The 24,234-nt window shown below is 47.9% G+C and overlaps 1 protein-coding gene across 1 annotated transcript in view; it reads right to left on the bottom strand.

Moving 5' to 3' along the window:
• Positions 1-15,472, bottom strand: part of CD6 (CD6 molecule) — a 40,250-nt gene extending 24,778 nt beyond the window's left edge. The window contains exon 1 of the mRNA XM_024133344.2: positions 15,412-15,472. Within this exon, the coding sequence (XP_023989112.1) occupies positions 15,412-15,472 (61 nt within the window). The remainder of the gene's footprint in view (positions 1-15,411) is intronic.
• Between the last annotated feature and the right edge of the window lie 8,762 nt (positions 15,473-24,234).

A 24,234-nucleotide genomic window follows, 5' to 3' on the forward strand; every position in this document is an offset into this window, starting at 1 on the left:
TGTACGGAGGGCAGGGCTGGGTTTCTGGGTTTCAGTGGAAGCTGAAATTCTGCTGGGCCTTGCAGGATTTTCCAGGGTGCCCGTCCCCACCCACCGGCTCTCAGGAGTGAGTCTGGTTCGAAGTCTCCGAGAGCTGCTGGAGCAGCAGTTTCTGGGTGAATGAAGCTTGAGTGTGGGCAAGGGGTGAAAATCCCCCCAGCTCTCGGGGTGACGCCGACACCTTCCTGAGGTGGCCGAAAGCCCCCTTAAGAGAAGGGCCCCCTTAATATCAGGCGTCTAGCAGCTGTTGGAAGTCATCATCATCCCTTCTAGGAAGGAAGCACAGCCCTTCCCAAGCAGGCTGGGACCAGAATGTCTCCTGGGGGGTAGGGACCAACCCTGGCTCAGCAGCTGTGCCCATCAGCTCCAAGGGGCCCCTCCCCTCTCACCACGCACCTCCTCTCTCTAAACAAATCCAGGCCCAAATCCAGATTCAAAGGGGAAGCTGGGGAGGCACGGGGCATGTTCAGCCTGAATCTCCACGGCCACCTGGTGTCATTAGCAGCTGAAGGCAGCCAACGGCCACAAGGCCAACCAGGCCCGTGAATTCAAGTCCAGGAAATGAATCTGGGTTCCCTGGGAGGAGGTGGCATGTGTGTGTCCCTGCTTTCCATGCAGCACGCACTCTCCTATGACTCTCCATGGGGCCCACTGAAGTCTCAGTTTTCCAGGTAAGAAACTTGAGCGACTTGCCCAAGGCCACAGTTACTAAGATGTGGAACCAGAATTCAACTTCCGGTCTCTCTAAATTCAAGCCCACTTCTTAGCTCTCTGGCGATATGGTCCCCCCACACTCCCCTCCATGAGTCACGTCTAGGGCACTTCTGAAGTGGCTCAAAATCTTTCACGTTTCTGCCTATCTTAGCCCTTAGTCAGGGAGGTGCCATTCCTTCCTTCCTTCCTTCATTCATTTGCTCCTCATTCTTGGCCAGGCTCTGTGCCAGGCCCCCAGCCACGGTAGAGGACGAAGATATACTCAGCGTTGATTATGATGAGGTAGAAGCGCTATCCCAGGGGCCAGAATCAAGTGCTCTGGGAAGAGTAGAGGCGAGAGGGAATCATTCTGATAATTGGGAGGGGCCTTAGAGGATGAGTAGGAGTTCTCAAGGATGAGAACAGGATGGAGAGCAGGAAATATCCAAGCCTTTGCCAAACAACCTGGGAGATCTAACCTGTACCTTTCCAGGGCGTGAGCGGGCTCAGAGGAGAGATCATGTGGGGCAGTGACCTACCACTCTCCATGCCACCCTTTCTCCCCACCAGTGGCCTGACACCACAGGACTTCCTTATCCTTTCCTTGCAAAGGTGCTCGAGCTCTGACTTAAATGCTGGGAAGACATTGTTGCTTTCTCAGTCCCTGAACCCCAGCAACGGGTAAGATCTCTGGTCAGTGTCTCCCCCTCCGGTGTCTAAAGAGGCCTTCAAACTGGGGCAAGGAGAGAGGCAGCTGAATGTTTGGTCAATGCCAAAGTATGATGGACCCTTGGGAAGCTTTGCAGAGGTTTGAGGTGGGCATTCTAGCTCTGGCAACCAGCACCCACTGCTTTGGGGTGAGGGTCTGGCTCAGCCAACAGACCTCCCACCTACTCACTCCCCGCCGCATCCCGCCCTCCCAATCCACTCCTCTGGCTGGTGACTCTGCTTCTAAACTCCAGAGTCCTGGGGAGCAGAGAAGTCAAGAAGCCACCTCCATAGGGTCGGGGGCAGCACGGCAGAGTTGGAAGCAGGTGGGCTTTGGAGTCAGACAGATGTGAGTTCGAATCCCATCTCTTCCTCTTAATACCAGGATCTGGATTTCTTTTCTTTTCTTTTCTTGACGCGCAGGCTCAGCGACCGTGGCTCACGGGCCCAGCCGCTCCGCGGCATGTGGGATCTTCCCGGACCGGGGCACGAACCCGCGTCCCCTGCATCGGCAGGCGGACTCTCAACCACTGCGCCACCAGGGAAGCCCTCTTTTCTTTTTTAAAAAATTTTTATTGGCATAGAGTTGATTTACAATGTTGTGTTAGTTTCAGGTGTACAGCAAAGTGAATCAGTTTTCCATATACATATATGCCTTCTTTTTCCTAAACTCTAGTATCATCAGTGACCCTTGTCCACGTAAGCGGTGATGTTCATAGCCACCTCCTGGGGCTACTGGGAGATTAAAAGAGAAAATGGTCGTCATGGGGCCTGACTCTCAATAGCTATTTGGCAACACGCTTGCCCAATCTTTAATGCAATTCTGAAGCCCCAGATACCCCTGGATTTTTCATAACTCTGTGGGTGGCCTTCCTGACCTGAAATGATGCCAGCCTTGTCCATGGTCTTTATTTATTCTACGTGGTGTGAAAAATCATATACTTTGTTGCAGAAATGTTAAGGTATTTGGTTATAGGGGTTGCTCAGGCCCCTGCTGAGACATTACATAACATAAACATGTCACCTCTCTAAAATCCTAACATTCTAGATTCTGATTTGAACCTGGTCCCAGAGATTACAGAAAGAGAGTCAGGGCCTGAAATGACTTCCTGTCTTTCCCTTGAAGGAGCAGCTGTATGGATGAGTTCTCGAAATTTAAGGCCAGAAATGATGACCTAACTTCCCCCTTTATCTTCTTCTTTCCTCACCTTCCCCCGTGGAAACCCTCCTCAGAAAAGAATCTTCTTCCATTAACCAGTGAGGAAAAGGCAAGCAATAGAATAATGGGCAAAAGGCAGGAAGAGGCCCTTCACAGAAGAAAAAACACACAGGACCCTTGAACATATGAAAAACACCCAACCACACAGCCGCAGAGGAAAGCAACGTCAGGCCACAGGGAGAGACTGTTTCACAGGCACTAGATTGTCGACAATTAAGAAGGGTGGTAATATGGAGTGTTGGTGAGACTGGGATTCAGTAGGGACTCTGTACATTTCTGGGGGCTGGGGGGTGGGGGGTGGAGCAAAGCTGTCACAACCAGTCTAGAAAGCATTTCCATAGTCGTGACCCAGAAATTCCACTCCTGAGTCATGTGCACACGCACACACACACACACACACACACACACAAGCATGCACTAGTATGGGCTGAACTGTGTCCCAGCAAAACAGATATGTTGGAGTCCATACCTCCCAGTACCTCAGAATGCAACCTTGTTTGGAGATTGGGTCTTCATAGAGTTAAAATAAGGTCACTAGTGTGAGCCCTAATCCAGTATGACTGGTGTCCTCATAAAAAGGGGAAATTTGGAGGCAGACGTATGCACATAGGAGGGTAGAGATGGGGATTTGTTTCTAGAAGCCAAGAAATGCCAAAGATTGTCAGCAAACCACCAGAAGCTAGGAGAGGGGTGTGGAACAGATTCTTCCTCACAGCCTCAGAAGGAACCCACCCTGCTGACACCTTGATCTTGAATTTGCAGCCTCCAGAATTGTGAGACAATACATTTCTGTTGTTCATGCACCCGTTTGTAGTACTTTGCAGCCCTAGGAAACTAAGTCACACACGTACCCGCAACAAAGGTCACCTCTGGGAGGCAAGAGCTGGCAAGAGCCCACAGCTGCTTCTAGGGAGTCTTGGGAGAGAGGAGGAGGGGAACCCACAGGACGGATACATGTGCCCTCCTTCACTTCCAGATCACCAGAGTCAAAAAATCCACAAGCGCTTTGTGGGACTGAGTTTCATGGCTACATGGACGTGGCTGGAACGGAGCCATCCCCCACAGATGCAGGTGATGAAAAATGGTCTCTAAAGATCTTCAGGGAGGGCTTTAGAGTCTATCTAGAGAGGAAGAATTGGGGAGCTGACGTTCTGGTCGTACCCATTTCCCCTCAGAGAGGTTTGGAAACTTGCCCAAAGTCACAGAGAAGGTGGTGCGGCCTGGGGTCCCATGCTGGTCCCCGAGCCCCCAGAATCCACGTTCTCACAGCCATTCTGACAAATATTCATCACAACCAACACAGTGCCCTTCCGCACACCCACCACCGCGCTGATGCGACTAAAAGCGCCCACGACGCTACAGAGACTTACACGCTCCCTCCCTCGGGGACGAAAGGCCTTACTGTGTGCGCGTGCTGGGTGAGATCTCTTTTAATGTGGCTGTTATAACATTTTTACAATAAGGATGACGAATGTTTACAACGTGTCTGAATTCTCAGCTGGAACCAGGTGGGAGTGACAAGGAGAGATGGTAGAATGGAGACCAGTCATTGTTATGACCTTGGGTGAGTCCCTGTCCCCTTTGCCCTCCTGCAACAGCTCCTGATGTGAGGTTGCCAAGAAGACTTTGCTTCCCTCCCTCACAACACAGACCCCGCTGTCCCCACTGCCTCCCCCCAACCGGTCTTTCCACCAGTTAACGCAGTATATCCCACACCAGACCAATTTAAGATCCAAGATGAAATAGTATTGAAACCCACAGTAAGCAGATGATTTCTTTTCCAGTTCTTCAGTCCTGGGGATTACAAGCCTTTAACAAAGGGAGAGCTGACTTGGGTCTGGCTGGCAGGCCGGTGAATGACGCAGTTGTTCTGAGTGTCTTATCTGCTTATACAGATATATTCAATTTATTGAAGCAACATTGGTCTGAGATATATGAAACCTAGAAGATGTCTAGGTTTAAATAAACTTACTTAGGCTTACATACGAAGTTGATTATAAAAAAATATTTGTTAAATAATTGTATATACATAAGGGCAAATCAAATCACATCCTTTTATACTTAAAACTCTCTGATGATTTCCCGTTTCCTTTGGATTAATTCCAAGCCCGTATGTGATCTGTTTTCCCTGACATGTGTCAACTTCTCCATCTCCATTTCCTCCACTCTCCCCTTCCCTCTGTAATCTCCCCCAGCATGTGAACCTCATTCCTGCTTCAGGGCCTTTGCACCTGCCGTGCCCTCTGCCTGGAGTGTGTCCTGCTCCCTGATCTTGGCACGCCCAGCTCAACCCATCAATCAGATCTCTGCTCACATGTCGTCAGAGGCCTTACCTGGGTCCCCACTTCCAGTCTCTCTGTCTTCCTTCCTTTGCTCTATTTCCCTTGTTGCACAGTCCTCTCTGAAATGATACTGTATTTTTTTGGTAGTCATTTTTTAAAATTAATTTTTATTGGAGTATAGTTGCTTTACAGTGTTGTGTTAGTTTCTACGGTACGGCAAAATGAATCAGCTATGCATATACATATGTCCCCTCTTTTTTGGATTTCCTTCCCATTTAGGTCACCAGAGTGCCTTAAGTAGAGTTCCCTGTGCTATACAGTAGGTTCTCATTAGTTATCTATTTTATACATGGTATCAATAGTGTATATGTGTCAATCCCAATCTCCCAGTTCCTCCCATTCCCCCCCCACCCCGCTTTCCCCCTTGGTATCCACACATCTGTTTTCTACGTCTGTGTCTCTAGTTCTGCTTTGAAACGATACTATTTTTTAAACGTTTATTCATTTGTCTGTTTTCTCCACTAGAATATAAGCTCCTTGAATTCTGGGACTTTGCCTTACATCCTCAGTGGCTAAAAACAGTGCCCAACCCGTAATAGGAGCTCCACCAGTGAATGGCAGGAAGCTGTGAAGGTGGAGGGGAGTCGAGCCGGGGAGCAGGGAGGAGCCCCGCCAGGCTCCACAAGGAGGCAAGGCAAGACGGCGGCCGTCAGAGGCTCAGCCGGAGAGCTCACTCTTGGCCCCATCAGCACCAGCCTTCAAGACACTGAGCCAACAGAGAAAGCTGAGTCGGCCACTGTATCTGTAAAAGAATGATGGCGTTACATCACCATCAGGAAACTATCATGAGGGGCTTCCCTGGTGGCGCAGTGGTTGAGGGTCAAAATGATCAATATCTTGAAAGAAAAAAATCTGAGTAATTGTTCTAGATTAAAGGAAAATAAGGGGAATGAAATGCAACACATTCAATGGAATTTTCTTTTGCCTCTAAGGCAAATTGTTTTGGAACAATTGGCAAAATCTGAAAAAGTCCTACAGATTATTTTTGTAGCAATGTTAATCACCTGATTTTGATATGTGTACAGTGGTTACATAAGCGAATGACCTTATTTTTTTTTTTAAGACATGTTGAAGTATTTAGGAGAAAGGGAAGTTACGTCTACAACCTTCTCTCAAATGGTTCAAGAAAAATGTAATAGACAGAAAAATAGAGAAAATGATAAAAATATTACCAGTCCGGAATCTGAGTAAAGAGCATATGGAAAATCTTTGTATATTTTTGCAACTTCTCAGTAAGTCTAAAATTGTGCTGAAATAATTTTCTTTTATATAAAACTAAACAGTCGGGGGGCCGTTGAGATGGTGGAGGCAAAGTGGCTGCAGGAAGCCAGCTCCTCGCCTCACAAAGCTGGACCCACGTCAGACCACAGCCCTCCCCTGCCGTCTCCACATCGAGGTGGGGGGCGCTGAGGACGCATCTGTGGGCACAGGCCAGCGCCACACCCTCTGGGTAATGTGGGGAAGGGGCCCCGGGCAGAGCCTGCAGACCCTTCTCACCCCTGCTCCTGACCTTGGGTGCCTCACTCCCCATTTTGCACCTCAGTTTCCTCCTCTGACAAATGGGTAGATGTCAATGACTGGCAGCCCTCTGGGGATGGAGTCTTCCAGCTCAGATACTGCTGTGGCATTTCTAGAACCCCGTCTGGAGAGTGCAGCACGTCTCTCCAAGGAGCTTGATTCATTTGGCAAGTGTGTTTACTTAGTTTAGCCGAAGGAAAGAGAGGAAGGTGGTCTTGCTGAGCAGAATGTGGAGTAGACGTCCTCCCTGTCCGGGACGTGCTTCTCCACCTCTGCCCCCGCCCCAGCCCAGCTCCCAGGCACCCCTTCTGGAAGAGATGAACATCCTAGCAAAAATTGTATTGAAGTGTAGAGAAAAATCTTTCCCCAAGCCCCATTTAGGAAGAGGCAGCTGGCGCAGATGGGTTGGTCAGTGCCCAGAAAGTGACTCTGGTCCTAGTTCTGTCGGCAACTCGCAGTGTGGCGCCAGCTTTCCAAGCATCACTCTGCGCTTCTGCAAGATGGACAGAGCCATGCTTGGCTTTGCACACGGCTGACGACACAGTGATTTCACCTCTGTGTTCTCCCTGGCTCGGGGCTCAGTAGGTGACTTCCAAACTGGAAGTGGGGCACACAGATGGGATTGCCAGGACGCCTTGAGAAGCTCTTAGCTCTGAGGAGCCCCCACACTCACACAGCCTGTGTCTCCGCACAGCCCTGGCCCCCAGCTCCGGGTGCAGACTCCCTGGGCTATGCTGGCCCTGCCCGGAAAGCCCAGCCCAGCTCAGGGTCATGATGGAGCGGTCGGGGGTGTCCTGGAAACTTACAGGCTGGAACTTCTAATGTGCCCTGCCATCTCCTAACACTCAGTGGAGATCTGGGGGCAACCCCGTTGCAGGGGAAAGTAAGGGGGTCACTTTCCCATCATGGTACCCTAATCCAGCATCTCCCAAGGGCTCCGCAGCCTCCTCCTCAGCCCCTCAGCCCTGCCTCCCAGCCCAGCCTCTTGGAGGCTGTCTCAGCTGCCACTTTCAGGCAGAGGCAGCTGGGCCACAGGAGTCTACAAAATGGTGGGCGGAAACCCGGGCTTCCCTCCGCGAGCTCCTGCCCTGGCCCCAGGCCCAACAGTAGCTGTGGCCATGGGGCTCTTTGGCGCCCAAGAAGCCCCGTGTTTCCCCAAGTACTTCACAGCCATTGTCTCATGGAGCCTCATCCCAGCCCTGGGCTCTGGAGGTTGCCACTGACCCCACTTTATGGCTGGGGAAACTGAGGCTGAGTGGAAGCTTGGCCAGGAAGTGGCTTCTGACACACAAGTTCCTTCAAGGGTTTTTTAACCCAAGTTCCATGACAGCCCAGCTGTTGGTAGCTGAGGTGAAAACTCCCCAGAGAATGGGGGACCTTTCCTACAAAAATCTTGAGGTGGCTGGAGTTCCAAACCCCGCCCATCTTCCAGGGCTGGGAAACATCGTGGATTTGGAGTCGTAAAGTCAAGTTAAAGATCTGGCGCCTATTAGTTAGCTGTGGGTCTTGTTAAAAACAAGACAACAGGCCCCAAGTGGAGTTGTTTATGCTAAAGCCCCACATCACCAAGCCGAGACTTAATTATGGTTTCAGCTCTCCCAGAAATGGAATCTTAAACCAGTCAATCAGGAATCGCCTGACCGGCACTAGTTAGGTCATCTGCCTGCCAGACCCCGCCATCCCCTAAAAGAAAGTAACTTTGAGATAAACAACAAGGACAGCACACGGAACTATACTCAATATTTTGTAACAACCTATAAGGGAAAAGAATCTGAAAAAAAATAGATATGTATGTATGTATAACTGAATCACTCTGCTGTACACCTGAAACTAATACAAGACTGTAAATCAACTGTACTTCAATTTACAAAAATAAAATTAAAATAACGATAAACGACAACAAAAAAAGTAACTTTGCAATAACCAAGCTGCTTTTTTGCCGAGTATAACTTTCTCGTTCCTACTCCCTTCTGCCTGTAAAAGTCCCCTTTTATACCTGTCTTTTCTATCTGCTAGATCGTATGCGGCCGATTTGAATCGATTTTTGCTCAGTTTAAAAGTTTTAATATGCCTCAGTTTATCTGTTATCAGTCTATTAACTGTGCCATCCAGGAAAAGCCACTTCACCTCTCTGAGCCTCAGTTGCTTAATCAGTAAAATGGGGCCAATAACTCATACTTCACAGGGCTGTGATGAGGAGATGACAGGTATATGAATTTACACCTGTTGACCTGGCCAATGTAAATGTAAATGTACGGTTTGTGTGGGCCTTCTCTGTGCCGGTCTCTGTGCCTGGCATGCTCACTGCAGCCTCATGACACAGCAGTCTGGATGAGTCAGCAGAAAAAGAGCCTGGAGCCCAGCTCCTCTGGGAATTAGGGCCCTACCTACCCAATAGGCCTTAGCCCATGCTCTGCAGATTCTGCTCAAATGGGCCCTTTTGCCTGAAATGCCTTTTTTTTCCCCTTTAACTTTTTATTTTGAAATGACAGACTCACAAGAAGTTGCCAAAATAGTACAGAGAAGTCCCATGACTCATCTTCCAGCTTTCCCTGATGGTGACCTATTCTGTAACTACAGTAAATTACCAAAACCAGGAAGTAGATACTGGCACAACACGACTAGCTCACCAGCCTTTGCATGCACACATTTGAAAAAATGTCTTCGTGCCTAGGATGTTTTTGCCATCTTTCCTTCGTATGCAAAAGCCTTCTTGTCCCCCGTGTCCAGCCCCCCTGGGACAGTGATGTCCCCCTCTCCGGGAAGCTCAAGCTCTCCCTGTTCTGACTCCTGGCTCCCAGAAATAGTGCAGCCCAGTGATGGAGGACATGGGTTTTGGAGATCTACAGACATGGATTTAAACGCAGCATCAGCCACTAGCCTGGGGCAAAATACAGAACTTTCTGAGCCTCCATTTCCCCACCTATAAAATGGGGACGAGTGTCCCAGTGTCAGTGTAGGACAGGATAAGCATGGCTGGTGCCTGGAGAATGTAAGTCCCCTGCAGTGGATGGTGCTTATGGCTGTCATTGGATTGCACCTGTTGTCACATCTATCCCAGAACGACCCTTGTATGTTTTGCCACCTTCCTCAACATTTAATATGTTCAAGGTCAAAGCTTCATATCTCAGTGCCAGCCCAGAGCCTGGCACATAGCAGGTGTTAAATAAATTGTGGGTAGGTGGAGCCGCCTGCCAGGCACGCTTTCCTTTGGCTCACTGTGTCTCTTCAGCTTCACTTCATTCATTCCTGGCCTGGGTGGGCAGGGTAAGTGCACAGCAAACCCATGAAGGCTGGGCTTTGCTGAAAGAGGCAGCCCATTTGCTCCCAGACGATCCTGAGAAGTCTTCCGGGGGGTCCCAGGACCCCAGAGGCCCCTCAGGGCTGTCCCTGGATGCAATGTTGAGGCTGCAAACCCGGGAGGGTACAACACCTTGGGGAGATGCCTCATCATCAGAGGGAACCCCTGGGGCAGCCAGCCAGGAGACAGGCCGGGCCACTCTCCCCCGTCAGGACACCTCAGCTCAAGCGTTGGCACATCTTAGCTCCAGACTTTGGACAGGCCTCAGCCTTGCTAACCCCGGGTTTCCTCACCTACACCATGGGGTTGTCACGTGGGTAAATGAGTTTATTGTGCAAATGGCATCATGTTAACCGCTAAATCCTGTATTTACATATAAGAGATCTTTGTCCTGGCTGTGTAACATTTATAAGCTCACATTTAGGTGGTCACTGACAGGGTATTAAATACCACATGTCTGGCCAGAAATGAATAACATTGTTTCCACCATGTTTATTTTCACCGTTGTTACCATTAGGTGATTTACAATGGCTTTATCTTGAAGGCAGCGATATAAAGTTTTTTCTAAAGATAAATGTCTTTATACTTTAAAACGTCCATTGAGGAATGAGGGCCCCCAGGAAACGCTGCTCCCCTGACGCACCTCGCCCTGACCTGGCCGATGCGAGGCCAGTGCTGAGGGTGGGATGGATGGTCTGGAGGACACTGAGACTGGGGCAGGCAAGCGACCCGGGCATGCCAGCCCCACCAGCGTCTGTTCAGTGCAGGGCTGAGCATCTGGCATGGGATTTAGTTGTGGTCCAGGCAGGGGGAGGGTGGGCCCCATGCCGGGGGGTCTTTTCCTCCAGGCCCCTGTCCCAAAGCCTCAGCTGGAGCCACCTGCTTACTCCTCCCTGTCCCAGGGGGACGGCTGATGCTTCAGCCTCAGAATCCGACAGCTGGGGGCCCAATTTAATTTTCGAGCATTCCTGTGAGAAATGAGGCTGGCTCGGAGCAGGCCTCAATAAATGCGAACTGAACGAAGGAGGCTGTGGGCAGCGTTTCTCACTCATTCTAGATCCCTCTGGAATCATCTATGTTTGGCTAAATATGCCAGACCCAACGCCCTAGGAGCTGCCTCGTCCCACATTACCACCATGGTCACGGCCATGCTAACTGTCCCCACCAGTCATATGACCAGAGAGCCAGACTAAGCTAGGAGAAATATGCAGATGTCTGTCATATGTTATTTATAGATCTATGAGTTGGAGTCTTGCCAGGCAGGAAGAACATGGGGGGAAAAAAAAGAATAGTAAACATTTGTTTAATTTAATCCAAGCAAGTGGTAAAACTCCCTGGGCTGGGGGGAGACAGAGAGAGCTAGGTTTTTGAAACCTGGATCGTGGGTCGAGCAACCAGCCCAATCAGAGGCCATGGGCTATCCATCAGCAGCACAAGAGAATCATATCTTTTTCTTTTTTTTTTTTTTTGCGGTACGCGGGCCTCTCACTGCTGTGGCCTCTCCCGTTGCGGAGCACAGGCTCCGGACGCGCAGGCCCAGCGGCCATGGCTCACGGGCCCAGCCGCTCCGCGGCATGTGGGATCTTCCCGGACCGGGGCACGAACCCGTATCCCCTGCATCGGCAGGCGGACTCCCAACCACTGCGCCACCAGGGAAGCCCAGAGAATCATATCTTATATTTTGGCAAAACAACAAAAAAGCTGTCCTCACCTCAGTCCACTGAGATGGAAACTCCAACCTGCTCGGGATAAGCCAAGTTACGTGCAATGGTACGATTCTTTTCTCCTTGGTAAGTGATTTTTAAGCCCAGGAAGATTAGAATTTAAAAAATTGAGGTGTGAAATAAACAAAAACCCATAGTATCTGTACCTTTCTGTTAAGTTTAAGTTGGGTCAAGCTCTGTATGTTGGTGTATAAAATCCTGTATTTTAATGTTTAAGAACTTTTGGCCATAGAGTTTCTCATGTTTGTGACTGAGTAACTGACTTCAGTTGAAATCTGTAAACTTGATTAGACTACTTAAGAGAACTTAATATTCACTTTCTTAATAAGTTAGCGTTTTAGATCTCTAAGCATTCTTTTAAATTCTTGGGAAGGTTGTGTTTCTTAGAGGTATTTGAAGCATTTATAAGAAAATCAAATTCATTAAATTTATAAATGTAGTGTTAGAGTATCTAAGGTGGTGCTAGCCAGTATAAATGTAAGGTGAGCTCCAGATGTCATTTTAAATTTTCTAGGAGGCACATTTTTAAGAAGGAAAAAGGAATAGGTAAACTTAATTGTAACAGTACCACTTATTTAACCCAACATATCCAAAATATTCTCATTTCAATGTAATCATATAAAAGTTATTAATGCGATATTTTACAATTCTTTTTTTGAACACATCTTTAAACTCTGCTGTGTATTTTATATTCCTAACACATCTCCCTTCAGGCGACCGCATTCCAAATGGCACATTCTCATAGCAGCTAGATTAGACATCACAGATCTAAGGGAATTCAATTAGCTACATTTGTCAGTGGTATTTATTACTTAAGGAGGCTTACTCTGTTCAACCTGACTTGCTGAAATATTAAGCGAAGGCCCCTTGAGAGCCATTGTTAAAAACTACCGGACTTGCAAAAAAAAAAAAAAATGAGATCTGTGTGTTGAATTTACAAGGTAAGGAAAAATAGATTTTTTAAAATGTGTTAATTTAAGAAACTATTTTTTTATGGTACGCGGGCCTCCCTCTGTTGTGGCCTCTCCCGTTGCGGAGCACAGGCTCCGGCCGGGCAGGCCCAGCGGCCATGGCTCACGGGCCCAGCCGCTCCGCGGCATGTGGGATCCTCCCGGACCGGGGCGCGAACCCGGTTCCCCTGCATCGGCAGGCGGACGCGCAACCACTGCGCCACCAGGGAAGCCCAAGAAACTATTTTTTTAAAGTAAAACCACAGATAGCCTTTTCAAGTGCACAACAGCAGCCCTTGAGGACCTCGCCAACCACGGTCCGGATGGAATTCGAGTCACCGACCTCGGCTCGGCCCTGGTGGGAATGGCCGGGTTTTTTGTTCCTGCACCTAATGCAGAGTGTCCGATCTGACCAAGCTCCTAAGGATCATCTGCCCAAAGAGCCCCATTCCACCCAAACTGAGGTCCAGAGCCGAGAAGCACCGTCACAAGGTGAATTAAAGGCGGGGTGGCAGCAATCGGCTGGTCTCCTGACTCCCCTCCCCCCCAACCTCCCCGGTCAGGGGCTTCTAGTTCATTCTCTCCACCTCTCCATCCCCACTTGGCTGATCTGGAAACTGAGGCAGAACTGGAGGATAAGTGGACAAACAGGTCCTGGACCCAGGCCTCCAGGGAGCACAAGCAGAGAATTCGCAAGCGTGGCTCCCTAGGCCCTGGAGAGGCCCATTCATCAGCACAAACCAAGGCCTGCCGAGAGGCCGGCCCAGAATCCAGGCCAGCCTGGCCAGAGAAACAGCTGTGTGAGGCCCAGGATGGAGCCTGGAGGTGGGACTGCAAAGGGAAGTAGGAAAGGGGAGGCCGGGTCCACCAGGACCCAGGAGGGCCAGACTGCACGTGCCTGTGGTCTGAGGGCACAGCCTGGTAACCCGCCCAGGCCACGTGCGGCCCTCGGGATGATGCCCTAGAGCTCCCTTATGGACCTCATTCTCCCAGCTCCCTTTCCTTCCCCCCTCTTCCCCGTTGTTTTTCTTTCTTTCCTTTTCTTTTCTCAAGTTCCCTTCTGCCCAGAGCGCCCCTCCTGCCATGCCATATTTCCCAGCACTAGGACCTCTACCACTGGGCACCCTTAGGAGGGTTGAAGGGAGCAGCATTTAATGCCATTAAATCGCATAGCGAGGAAACTAGTCTGCCCAAAGGGCTTTCAGACCCCCCTGAAAAGTCAAGAAGAAGATAACAGTTTGGAGGCAGGATGTCTTTATCATCCCCTCATCTTCCCTTTAACAAAGAGGGCTGGCAAAGGCTTCAGGCTCAAGGGCCGTTACATTCTTTTCACTTTTTACTATCACATCAGAGGAACTGGTTTTCACCGCCATTTATTTTTATGCTTACCTTTACCTCCTATTTGTGGCAAATGATGTCAGTTTTCCATTTGTAATTGTGACATAAAGTTTCCTCTCAAAACTGAACTTGTATTAGTAACAAGTGAGTCAACTGACTATAAGTACAGTTTTGAAAACACGAAGTAAGTAAATAACTAGCCTGAGAGTGGAGTGGGCCGGGCAGAGACAAGGTGATGTGTGAGGAACTGGGCCCCGAGGGACCCTCCGCTTCACCTTCCTGGGCTCTGCCCAGCCCAGGTTCCCACCTCCTTTCAGGCACTGTTCAAGGCCAGATCCCGGGGTCCAGGGGCCGGTCCGCAGACTTCTCAGACCCAGACTTAATTCTGAGCCGAGGCCAGCAGCTCATGGAGAACAGAGGATGGAGACGCAGAGCGAGGGCCCCACTCTCGGATCATGTGTCTGTTCAGCTCGGGGGCAGAAAGTGGCCGAGCTCCAGGGGCTCCTGGTAGAGTGAGACAGGCAAAGCCTCTCTTCCGGGGCCCTTATGGGGCCGAAGGAGCACCTATTCCTGATCTCAGAGCTAAACGGCTTTCCTTGAACCAGTGTGAGGTCAGGAGGCTGCGAGCACGTGCCTCTAGATAGACAGAGGGAGGGAGAAGAGCCCCCCATGGCTCCCCGAATGCTCCAGCGTTCCTGATGGGGCCTTCCTGGGTCTCCCTGACACCACACGCAAAGCATTTAGCATCTCTACTGCCAGGTGGACCCAGACTCCCAGACCCAGAATTCTGTTTCCATAGCCATCTCCTTATCCCCCAGTGTGAGGGCCCAGAGCGGCAGGATCTCCTGCCCAGCTCCTGCCACCTGAACCCTGCACTCCACAGGGGCCAACAAGCATCCGATGAGCACAGCCCAGCGCCCAAAACTTCCTGCCCCCCGATGCCTGGCCCAGGTTGCGAGGGTGTTTTGGCACCCAGGCGGGGCTCAGGATCAGGGAGGATCTGAGCCTCAAGAGCCTTTCTGTTCATTTGTGCCATAAACTAGCCCCAGTGGAGCAACCAGCGGCCAGCTGTCCACAGCTCTGCTTAGCTTCCCGAATTCTGTTTCAGGACGGCTCTGCTGTGAGCGGTACAAGCTTGGTGAACCCAGGGCCTCAGCTTTGGGGTTGAAAATACGAGCATCAGTGGTCCTAGTTCTCTGGAAGGCAAATGGTTCCTTCCTGAGAGTTGGCAAGAAATAGGAAGCCCCTGCTTCCCTTCCCTGAGCCCGTGGGTGGGAGGTGTCTCCCTCTCTGAGCCTGGGGGCCCGTTGGTAAGACACTCCACGCGCTACCCGCATTATCTGACCCTCAGGGGTCCTCTTAGCACTGCCCAGGCACAGCCTCGGCCCCTCACGGGGGTCCCTGTACCCTCTCTGGGCCCCTAATGCTGTTGACACAGCTGGGACCATCCTGGTACCAGAGTATAGTCTTGGCTAAAAGGCTCCAGACAGGTGAGCGTGAGAAAACAAGCAGAAAAGGGGCCAGGAGGGCAGGTCCCAGGCTCTCCTGCAGGAGCGGCAGGAGGTGGGGAGAGGGCTACCTGAGAGAGCTGCCATCAGCAATCCAGCAACCACGAAGAAGAGCATTATGTCTGGTGTCATCTCCGACCGCTATGCATGCCCGCCAGTGGGAAGCACCATCCTAGGGCCACAAGGTGGGCAGGCTACCGAGTGCCCCTCGCAACTGCTCTGCCCTTAGCTGCTCCCGTTTGTGTATCTCTCTCTGCAGGAGACAGCACCCCTTTGCACGCATGCGGCCAAACCCAGCCTGTGGGTGTCTCTCATGCCCCTGTGCTCTACTTGTGGTTTCGGTCTCCAGGAAGCAAGGCTGGTAATATAGGCGAGGAGAGCTCAGCTGCCTCGACTGTGGGCCCCCCAAGCCTGGCTGAACCCCAAGAGTCGCAGAGTGAGATACGCACACACACACACACACACACACACAGGGGCCTCAAGGGTCTCCTAAGGAAGAGGGAAGCAGAGGGGGCATGCCTCATTTCTGGAGATCTGGTACATAGTAAGTAGAACGCTCCATCAGTACCTGTTAGAAGAGTGAACAAGTGACCCACTTCTGTCCTAGTCCATGGGATCTGGCTCTCATGGGATTGAATCCCAAGCTTTACCGTGTTCTCAGGTGCAAAGATGGCTGGGAATAAGGAGGACGTGGCCTTGCACTCTCAAGAGGGAGCATCTCCACCTCCCTTCGGAGAATGGTAAGTCAGGAAGGGTCTGATGGATGGCTTCCCCACCGCCTCCGCAGGCTGGAACCATCCCCAGCGATGGTACAGAAGGCTCCAGTCCCCGCTCCGCTGGGTCCTGGGTTGGGGGTTCGTTGCTCTGTGGAAGCAGGCACGGGAGCCGGGCCCAGGAAGATAAGCAGGATTTCAACAGGCAGTGACCGGCAGACGCCGCTGGGCCAGAGGTAGCAGCAGAAGCAAAGGGGCGGGGGCTTTGCAGGGGCAGAGGCAGGCCGCCCAGCGCTGTTCGGGAAACGCTGAGCTGTCCAGCTGGGCTGCAGTGGACCCTGGGAAAGAGGCAGGGACCAAGGGTGTTTAATTCACCACGGCGCTCCCTGTGGGGCCTACAGTTGATGCCGAACAAATGCTGTTGAGTGAACGAAGGAACAGGTCACTGAATTTGGTCGTCCAAACAGAACCCTTGAAGAAGTTGAGTCCAGAAGAGGTTGGTTCTGTCCTGACCCCTCCCCATCATGACCCCATCTCAGACTCACCTGGCCTGGCTTGACACTTCCCTCATCCGTGCTTGTCTTTATCTCCCCGCCCTGTGGAATGGAGAGGGGGTATCTGAAGTTAACAGGTTTGGGAGCCACAGGGAACTGCTCCCCCCCACGCCCCTCCCGGCGGGGTGGATGGAGTTCTGGCACCAGCTGAGGCTGCCCTCTTGTGGAAGGTTCTGGTAGCACAGGCAGCAGGTGGATACCGCCCGCTTCCATTCTCAACTCCATTCAACCGACCCTTAGGGAGACCTCTTCAGGAGGAAGAGAGGAAACCACAGCCCCGCCCTCAAAGAGCAGGTAGTTCACAAACACAGGTGACCAACCGCAGGCCAGGGTAGGATGGACACGGTGGGTGGTCTCCTGCTGATAAGCAGCATCCTGAGAGACACATGTTTGATTGTGCAGGAAAGACGGCTAGACTTCCGTTTCTGGCAATACAGGAGACAGCAAGTGCTGGGAAGTTCTCCTGAAACAAACCACTAAAAAAAAAAAAAAAAAAAAAGCTGGATAAAAATATTTTAAAGCATCTTTAGAAATGCCTAGCAGAGGTGGCAAGAAATTAAGGATAATTATCAGAGACCAGAAACAACAAAAAGCTAACATCCAAAGAGATCACTGAGACCCTAAGCGGAGGTTGCTCTGTGGTACCTGCTGATCCCAGGTGGCCAAGAACTTCAGTTTAATGGGTCAAAACCTAGAGCTTGAGCAAAGTGAAAAGCAGAATCAGTAGCTCCCCCTTAAAGCAAAATGATAAAAAACAACACCCACAGTGGATGACCTAGGAGAGGAAAACCTCTGGAAGGGAGCTGATGCAGAACTGGCTAAGCTCAGCCCTGACACTGAGTGAAAGAAAAAGGAACGTCACCCCTGAATTCTTCTAACCACCAGCCTGACCCCAAATGGGCCTGGAGGTGGAATTCACAGCACGTGTGTGGCAACAACACAACAAACAAATGACAAAAACAACGGGAGAATTTAAAGAAAGTAGATAGTTGCTCCCTAGGTACTCAGCAGACTCAAATAGGAAAATCCTCTCTGGAGTAACTCACCTTAAACTTAGGCCTCAAAGAATCCCCACAGAAAAGTTTCACAGGAACATGTGTTCATATACCAAAAAAAAAAATCATAAAATGCAAGACACAAGTGTATTAGTCAGGGTTTTCTAGAGAAACAGAACGAATAGGATATATATATATGATTTATTATAAGAAGTGGCTCACGTGATTATGGAGGCTACGAAGTCCCAAGATCTCAGTTGGCAAGCTGGAGACTCAGGAATGCTGGTGATGTATTTCTAGTCTAAGTCTGAAGACCTAAGAACCAACAGAGCTGATGGTGTAAGTTACAGTCTGAGTCCATGTCCAAAGGCAGGATAAGATCAGTATGCCAGCTCAAAGACAGGCAGAGAGAGACAACTCTCTTTTTCTCAGTCCTTTTGTTCTATTTAGACCTTCGATGGACTGAATGAGGCCCAGGCACATTGGGGAGGGCAAGCTGCTTCACTCAGCCTACCAATTCAAATGTGAATCTCATTCAGAAACATCCTCACAGGCACACCCAGAATAATGTTTAACCAAATATTTGGGCATATGGCCCAGTCAAGTTGACACATAAAATTAACCATCACAATAAGTCATTTTAAGTGAGAATTACACATAGCAATAAATAATAGACTCAAACCTTTAAAAACTTTGGATATTGGAATTATGGTATACATAATATAAAATAAGGATAATTCATATGCTTAAAGAAATAAAAGTTAGTTATCAGTGGTATATATATGGAATGAGATTATTTTACTTTTTTATTATCATTAATTTTTAAAACTCACCACCTCTGCTTTATTGCTAAGCACTTCAGACAGACATGGACTCTGCCTTACCAGTGGGCCCCTGGACTGACGTTGATTTACACTCAGGTTCTCCAGCCAGGTCAATCGATGGTCTTGTAGGGAGAAGTAGATCTGGAGGTTTAGACTTTCCCAATGGAACTGGGGAGGAGGGGAAGAAACATGTGGAATGCTGAGGACCAAGGTGGAGCTCAGGCTGAGGCTGGACCCAGGGCTAGGCTGACCTGCTGGTTTGGGTCACCTCCTCAGCCCCACTCGGTGCCCAGTTCCTCCCCAGACCATGCTGTATGAAACCTGAAAGAAGGAACATTTCAACCTTGTACTTGATCCTAAAAAGATGAATGAGACTATTTTAAATGACTAGGAAAATTTGAAAAAAAACAAGATAGTACTTCTATAAATGATGAATATAATCTTCAAAAAAACTAGCAATCCAATGGACAGATTAAACAGCAGAATAACATAGCTACAGAGAAAACTAATGAGCTGTAAATATATCTGAAGAACTTATGGAAAATGCAACACAGAGAAACAAAGTGATGGAAAATGGGAAACAGAGCTTAAGAGATATAGAAGATGGAAAAAGGACTTGAATAGGTCTAAATGGAAAATTTCCAGAATTGATGAAAGACAAAATCTTCAGATCCTGGAAGCTCCCCCAATCCATGTGTGATAAGTAAAAAGAAATCTGCACCCAACACCTACGGTAGCGAAACTGCTAATCACTGGAGAGAAGACGAACTATAAAGTAGACAGCTATAAAGTAAACTATAAAGTAAACAACTTTATCATGTGTTCTAGGTGCTGGGGACACACAGCTAACTTCTTAATATCAATAATTGAAACCAGAGGACAGTGGAATAACATCTCAACGTGCAAAGAGAAAATAACTGTTAAGCTTGAATATGTTTCAGATACATTTTCAGATAAAAATTGAAAACATTTACAACAGACCCTCACATAAGGAAATTCTAAAAGATGTTCTTCAAGGACAAGGAAAATAATCCCAGAAGGAAAGTATAAGATTCAAGTAGGAATAGTGACCAAAGGAATATGTGAATATGGAGATAAATTAAATAAGCATCAGTGGTATAAAATAATTGTAAGAATGTCTAATTTGTTGGGTTAGGAAAATGAAAAAGATAAAAACAAAGAACCAGGAAACAATAACAAAGGAATTGGTAAGGAGTGATCAGAGTTTTTAAAAAAAAGGTCTATTACTTGCAGGAACACAAATTTTTGAGTAGCTTTTAACTTTGTTAAATTAAATGTGCGTGTTAAATGTGGAACAATTAGTGGGGAAAGCCTTCTATAAAACCAAGAAAGGAAAGGAAAAGAAATGAAATAAGAAAGGCAGGACAAACAGTAGGATGGGTAGGCTCAGCAGGTAGAGACAGGTGTAGGGTGGCAGGAACGGTACTCCTGGCAGAAGGTATAGGGTAAGACGAGGGAGGACCACATGGTGGAAGCATCACTGGGAACTCATATGATTCACCTGAAGTAGTCTATGTTTCGTGGACACAAAACTCTGAACAGGAAGCTGGCAGATGTACCCAGCTGGGTGCCCAAATCTATGTGCTCATTTTTAGAACTCTTGGAGCCAGGACTTTTTAAACTCAATTTGCAAGAACACCTTATCTTTCTGCATCGTGTGGACAGCCAGGCATTTTTCATCCTTACCGAATCTCTCTCCTGACCTTGGCCCAGCAGAGAAGAACAAGCAACATTATTGAGGGAAATCTGACCCTGACCAGAAGGAAGGGAGGCCCTAGGGCTGCACCCCCCGCCATGTGACATAGGGGAAAGTTTAATGCCAACTGATACTTAGTGAGCACTTCCTATTGTACTAAACACTTGACATGGGATTCCCCCCTCACGTCTCACAACGACCCAACTAAATAGGTACCAACCTTAACACATCGTTGCAGACAAGAAAACTGAAGTTAGAGAGGTAGTTTGCTCAAGTTCCCACAGCTAAGAGTAGTAGGGCTGGGCTCTGAACTCAGGTCTGTCTGACCCAAGACCCTGCCTCTAACCACAGGCAATTCAGCCTTTCTGGGGGGGTGGGGGGTGGGAGTTGTCACTAGATGACAATAAAGACTTGGGCTGAAACATAGCACCTCTGCCAGGAAAGGCTCTGGCTCCGTGGCACTCGGAACTTTGGACCAGCCCTGCCCCCAGCCCAAGTCCTGAGACTCCGGAGTTCTGACCACAATCTTAAAACCAGCCACAGCCAACCCTTGTCTTTCCTGAGGTCCAGAGTTCTCTACCACAGTCTAAATATTCAGCCCCTTAATGTACATTCCATTAGCCCTAACCACTTAGCCATTCACTCAAACAACTTTATCATGTGTTCTAGGTGCTGGGGACACACAGCTCTGAACAAAACAAACAGATGTTCCTGTTCTTATAAAGCTCACATTTTAGTGGGAGAGTCTCATAATAAACAGTAGACATAATAAATAAGTAAATTATATGGAGAAAAGACACAGAGCTGAGTAAGGGAGGTTAGGAGTGCCAGGAAGAGGTTATAATTTGAAATAAGGTAATATCTTAGCCTGCCCCCACCCCCCACACAGAGCCTTTGCTTGCAGGTGGGTTATTTGGGAATGTGATCCCAGGGAGCAGAGAGAGGAACAAGAAGCAGTGAAATAGGAAAAGAAGGAAAGTCAGTAAAAGGATGCACCATTGAGTTGGTCACACTATGTGCAACCAGTGCTCCCTCCCAGACTTATGAGATGGTCCTCCGAAATGTCCACCCCACATGTGGCCTCCATTCCTGTCACCCACTGCAGCAGCACCGGTGTGGCCAGAGGAGAGACGCTGGAAACACCTGCAGGAAAAGACATCATGCCCCCTTGCTTGTTGGAGGTCTCCCTGTGTGTACCTTCTCTGCTGGGCATTAACATAAGGCATCAGGAACTGCAGGCTTTACGCTCGCTCCCGCAGACAGGTCCCTATTCATCTACCCCAATATCCTTATCTCTGATTTTCCAGTCATGCTCCTTCCAGGTCGCTGCCCAGGAGTCCATGTATATCCACACCTCCAGCCACTTTTCCTTCCGTGGGCAGTGGATGATCAACTGTACTCTCACATCTCTGCCTGCTGGGAGCATTTCCCTTCATCGTTATCCTTTAGGACCACCTCTAAGTGAGGTTTTAAGGCAGCTTCTGTCCATTTCAAGTTAGTAACAGCCATTGTGCTGTCCCATTTGTGAACCGGGCCTGAGGTTTGCCTCCAACAAGGGCAGCTCCCTTGAGGCCAGAGGCATGAAAAGAGAAACATGGAGACAACAGAGGTGGGGGCCTTCTGTTCAGGTAACTAACTTGCACCTTCTGGGCCTCTTTGGGCCTGAAGCTGTTGTACAGTGAATCACTGCTACCCTCTCCCTAGATCTTACAACCTGGTGTGTATGATAATACCCAGATCATGACGGGCCCTCAGGGCGCCTGGTCATTGGTGACCCACCATCAGACACAATCTCTACCAGGGCCCAGTAACGTACCAGGAGATGGTTTTCAAATGACAAGTGGTTCTCTGTGGCAGGAGTCATGGCTTTGCTCCAGGACCCTAAAGGTTTGTGCTGCAAATTCTCCTCCATAAGAGCCTTCCAGAGACTTCACACAGCATCCTTATCCACCCTGGTGTCTCTGGCATGATTAAACTATATGGGTCTTAGGGACAGAATGGCACAATGGCTTGCACCACTGCCTGGACCTGCTACAAGAACATTCTCTTGCTCTGAGCCCCACTCAGAGTGAGCAGCTCCCCAAGTCACGTGAGAAGTAGTCAGAACAGAATCCCCAAAGGTGATATATGTTCCAAAATCCAAAGAGGTCCACCGTGTACTGTGCTGTTCTTAGTGGTAGGGTATGTAAGGTGCAAAGCTTGTTCTTTACCCTAGAGGCAATGCCCCAGCACGCCCCAGACCTTTGGATCTCCCAAATCTTCCTCAATTTGGCAGCCACCTAAATCTTTGTGTGGTTTATCTGCCATCCTTCAGCACAAATAGGGCAGCAGCTCTCAATCTCTTTTGGTCTCAAGATCTCTTGATGTTCTGAAAAACTATCAAGCATGCCAAAGAACTTTTGTTTATGTGGATTATATCTGTCCATATTTACCATATTAGAAATTAAACTGAGAAATTTAAAATTTTTATGTAATTTGCTCAAAAATAGCAACAATACTGAAAAAGAATACATATATGTATAACTAAATGACTTTGCTGTACACTTGAAACTAACACAACATTGTAAATTAACTATACCTCAATAAGAAGGTAAATAAATAGCAACAATAAACTCATTACATATCAACATAAGTAACACTTTTTATGAAAACATTAATATATATTCCAAACCAAATAAAAATTACTGGGGAGGGTAACATTGTATTGCATGTTTACCAATCTCTCTAGTGTCTGGCTTTATAGAAAACACTTGGATTCTCATATCTGCTTCTTCATTCAATCTGCTGAGATACGTTGTTTTGGTTAAAGTATATGGAAAAAATGTGGCCTCATGATATGTAGTTGGAAAAAGAAGGAGTATTTTAATTGTCTTTTTAGGTAATTTTAGATAGTCTTCTCTGACACTACTACAAAACTTAAGTGATAATTTCTAAAGGTTAGTTGCAATATGGAATCTGAAATCATATCAATGAACTTTAATGCACTATTAAATTAAAATCCATTGGTCTGTCTTGCATTTGAATGGATCTTTTATCCGTGCGTGATTTTGAAATAACACGCATCAGTCATTCTGGAACATACTGGTTCACAGAGTTAGGTAGATCTTCCAAACGTTGACATATTTCATTATATAATGTAAAAAAAAAAAATCACATTCATTAATGTCATCTCTGATCCCATCAGGAAACTTTAAGTATCGGGAGGCTGTCAAGATCATGGTGGCTACTACAAGTTTTCTAAAATTCCAATTTTCACTTAAAAGCTCCAGTTTCATCATTGGCAACAAATACTGTCAGTTGATTTCTCTGAAGTGACAAGCTCACTTCACTGATTTTCAGAAAATTGTCTGCCAGTCCTTAAGTCTGAATCACCATAGTTTCAAGTAAATATGGCGTTCCATGAAAAAAAACCAACTAGTTCAGCTGGCAAAGCAAACAATAGCACAATTGCTCTTCCCAGAGGCAACCACTATACTGCAATATTCAGCAGAAGTGTTTTATACATTATTATGATATTATACTGCTCATTTTGTCATGTAGAATAGTAAACATTTGTGTACATTAGAATTGTGATTTAATCATATTAATCATTTTAATTGCTTCCTTAAGGACATGCTTAAGTAAAGTTAGCAATTTTTTTTTTTTTTTTACTCTGGGTGCATGGGGGTGAAGAATTCAATGGCTACTAGTAAACTTTAATGCCCCCCCTTCCGATTCATGCTAAGACACCAGCAGTTTTACCCATCACTGCTTTTGTACCAGGCAAATTATGTCAGTAAAAAAGCAAATTATGTCTTCATACTTTAAAATTTTAATTTAATTTTTATTTTATATTAGAGTAGAGTCGATTTACAATGTTGTACTAGTTTCAGGTGTATAGCAAAGAGATTCAGTTATACATAGACATATATCCACACTTTTTCAGATTCTTTTCCCATATAAGTTATTACAGAATATTGAGTAGAGTTCCCTGTGCTATACAGTAGGTCCTTGTTAGTTATCTCAAAGTTACTTTCTTTATGAAAATAGTTTTTTTTTTTTTTTTTTTTTTTTTTTTTTTTTGTGGTATGGGGGCCTCCCCCTGCCGCGGC

This window comes from Physeter macrocephalus, chromosome 16 (assembly GCF_002837175.3).
Source record: "Physeter macrocephalus isolate SW-GA chromosome 16, ASM283717v5, whole genome shotgun sequence".
NCBI lineage: Eukaryota > Metazoa > Chordata > Mammalia > Artiodactyla > Physeteridae > Physeter > Physeter macrocephalus.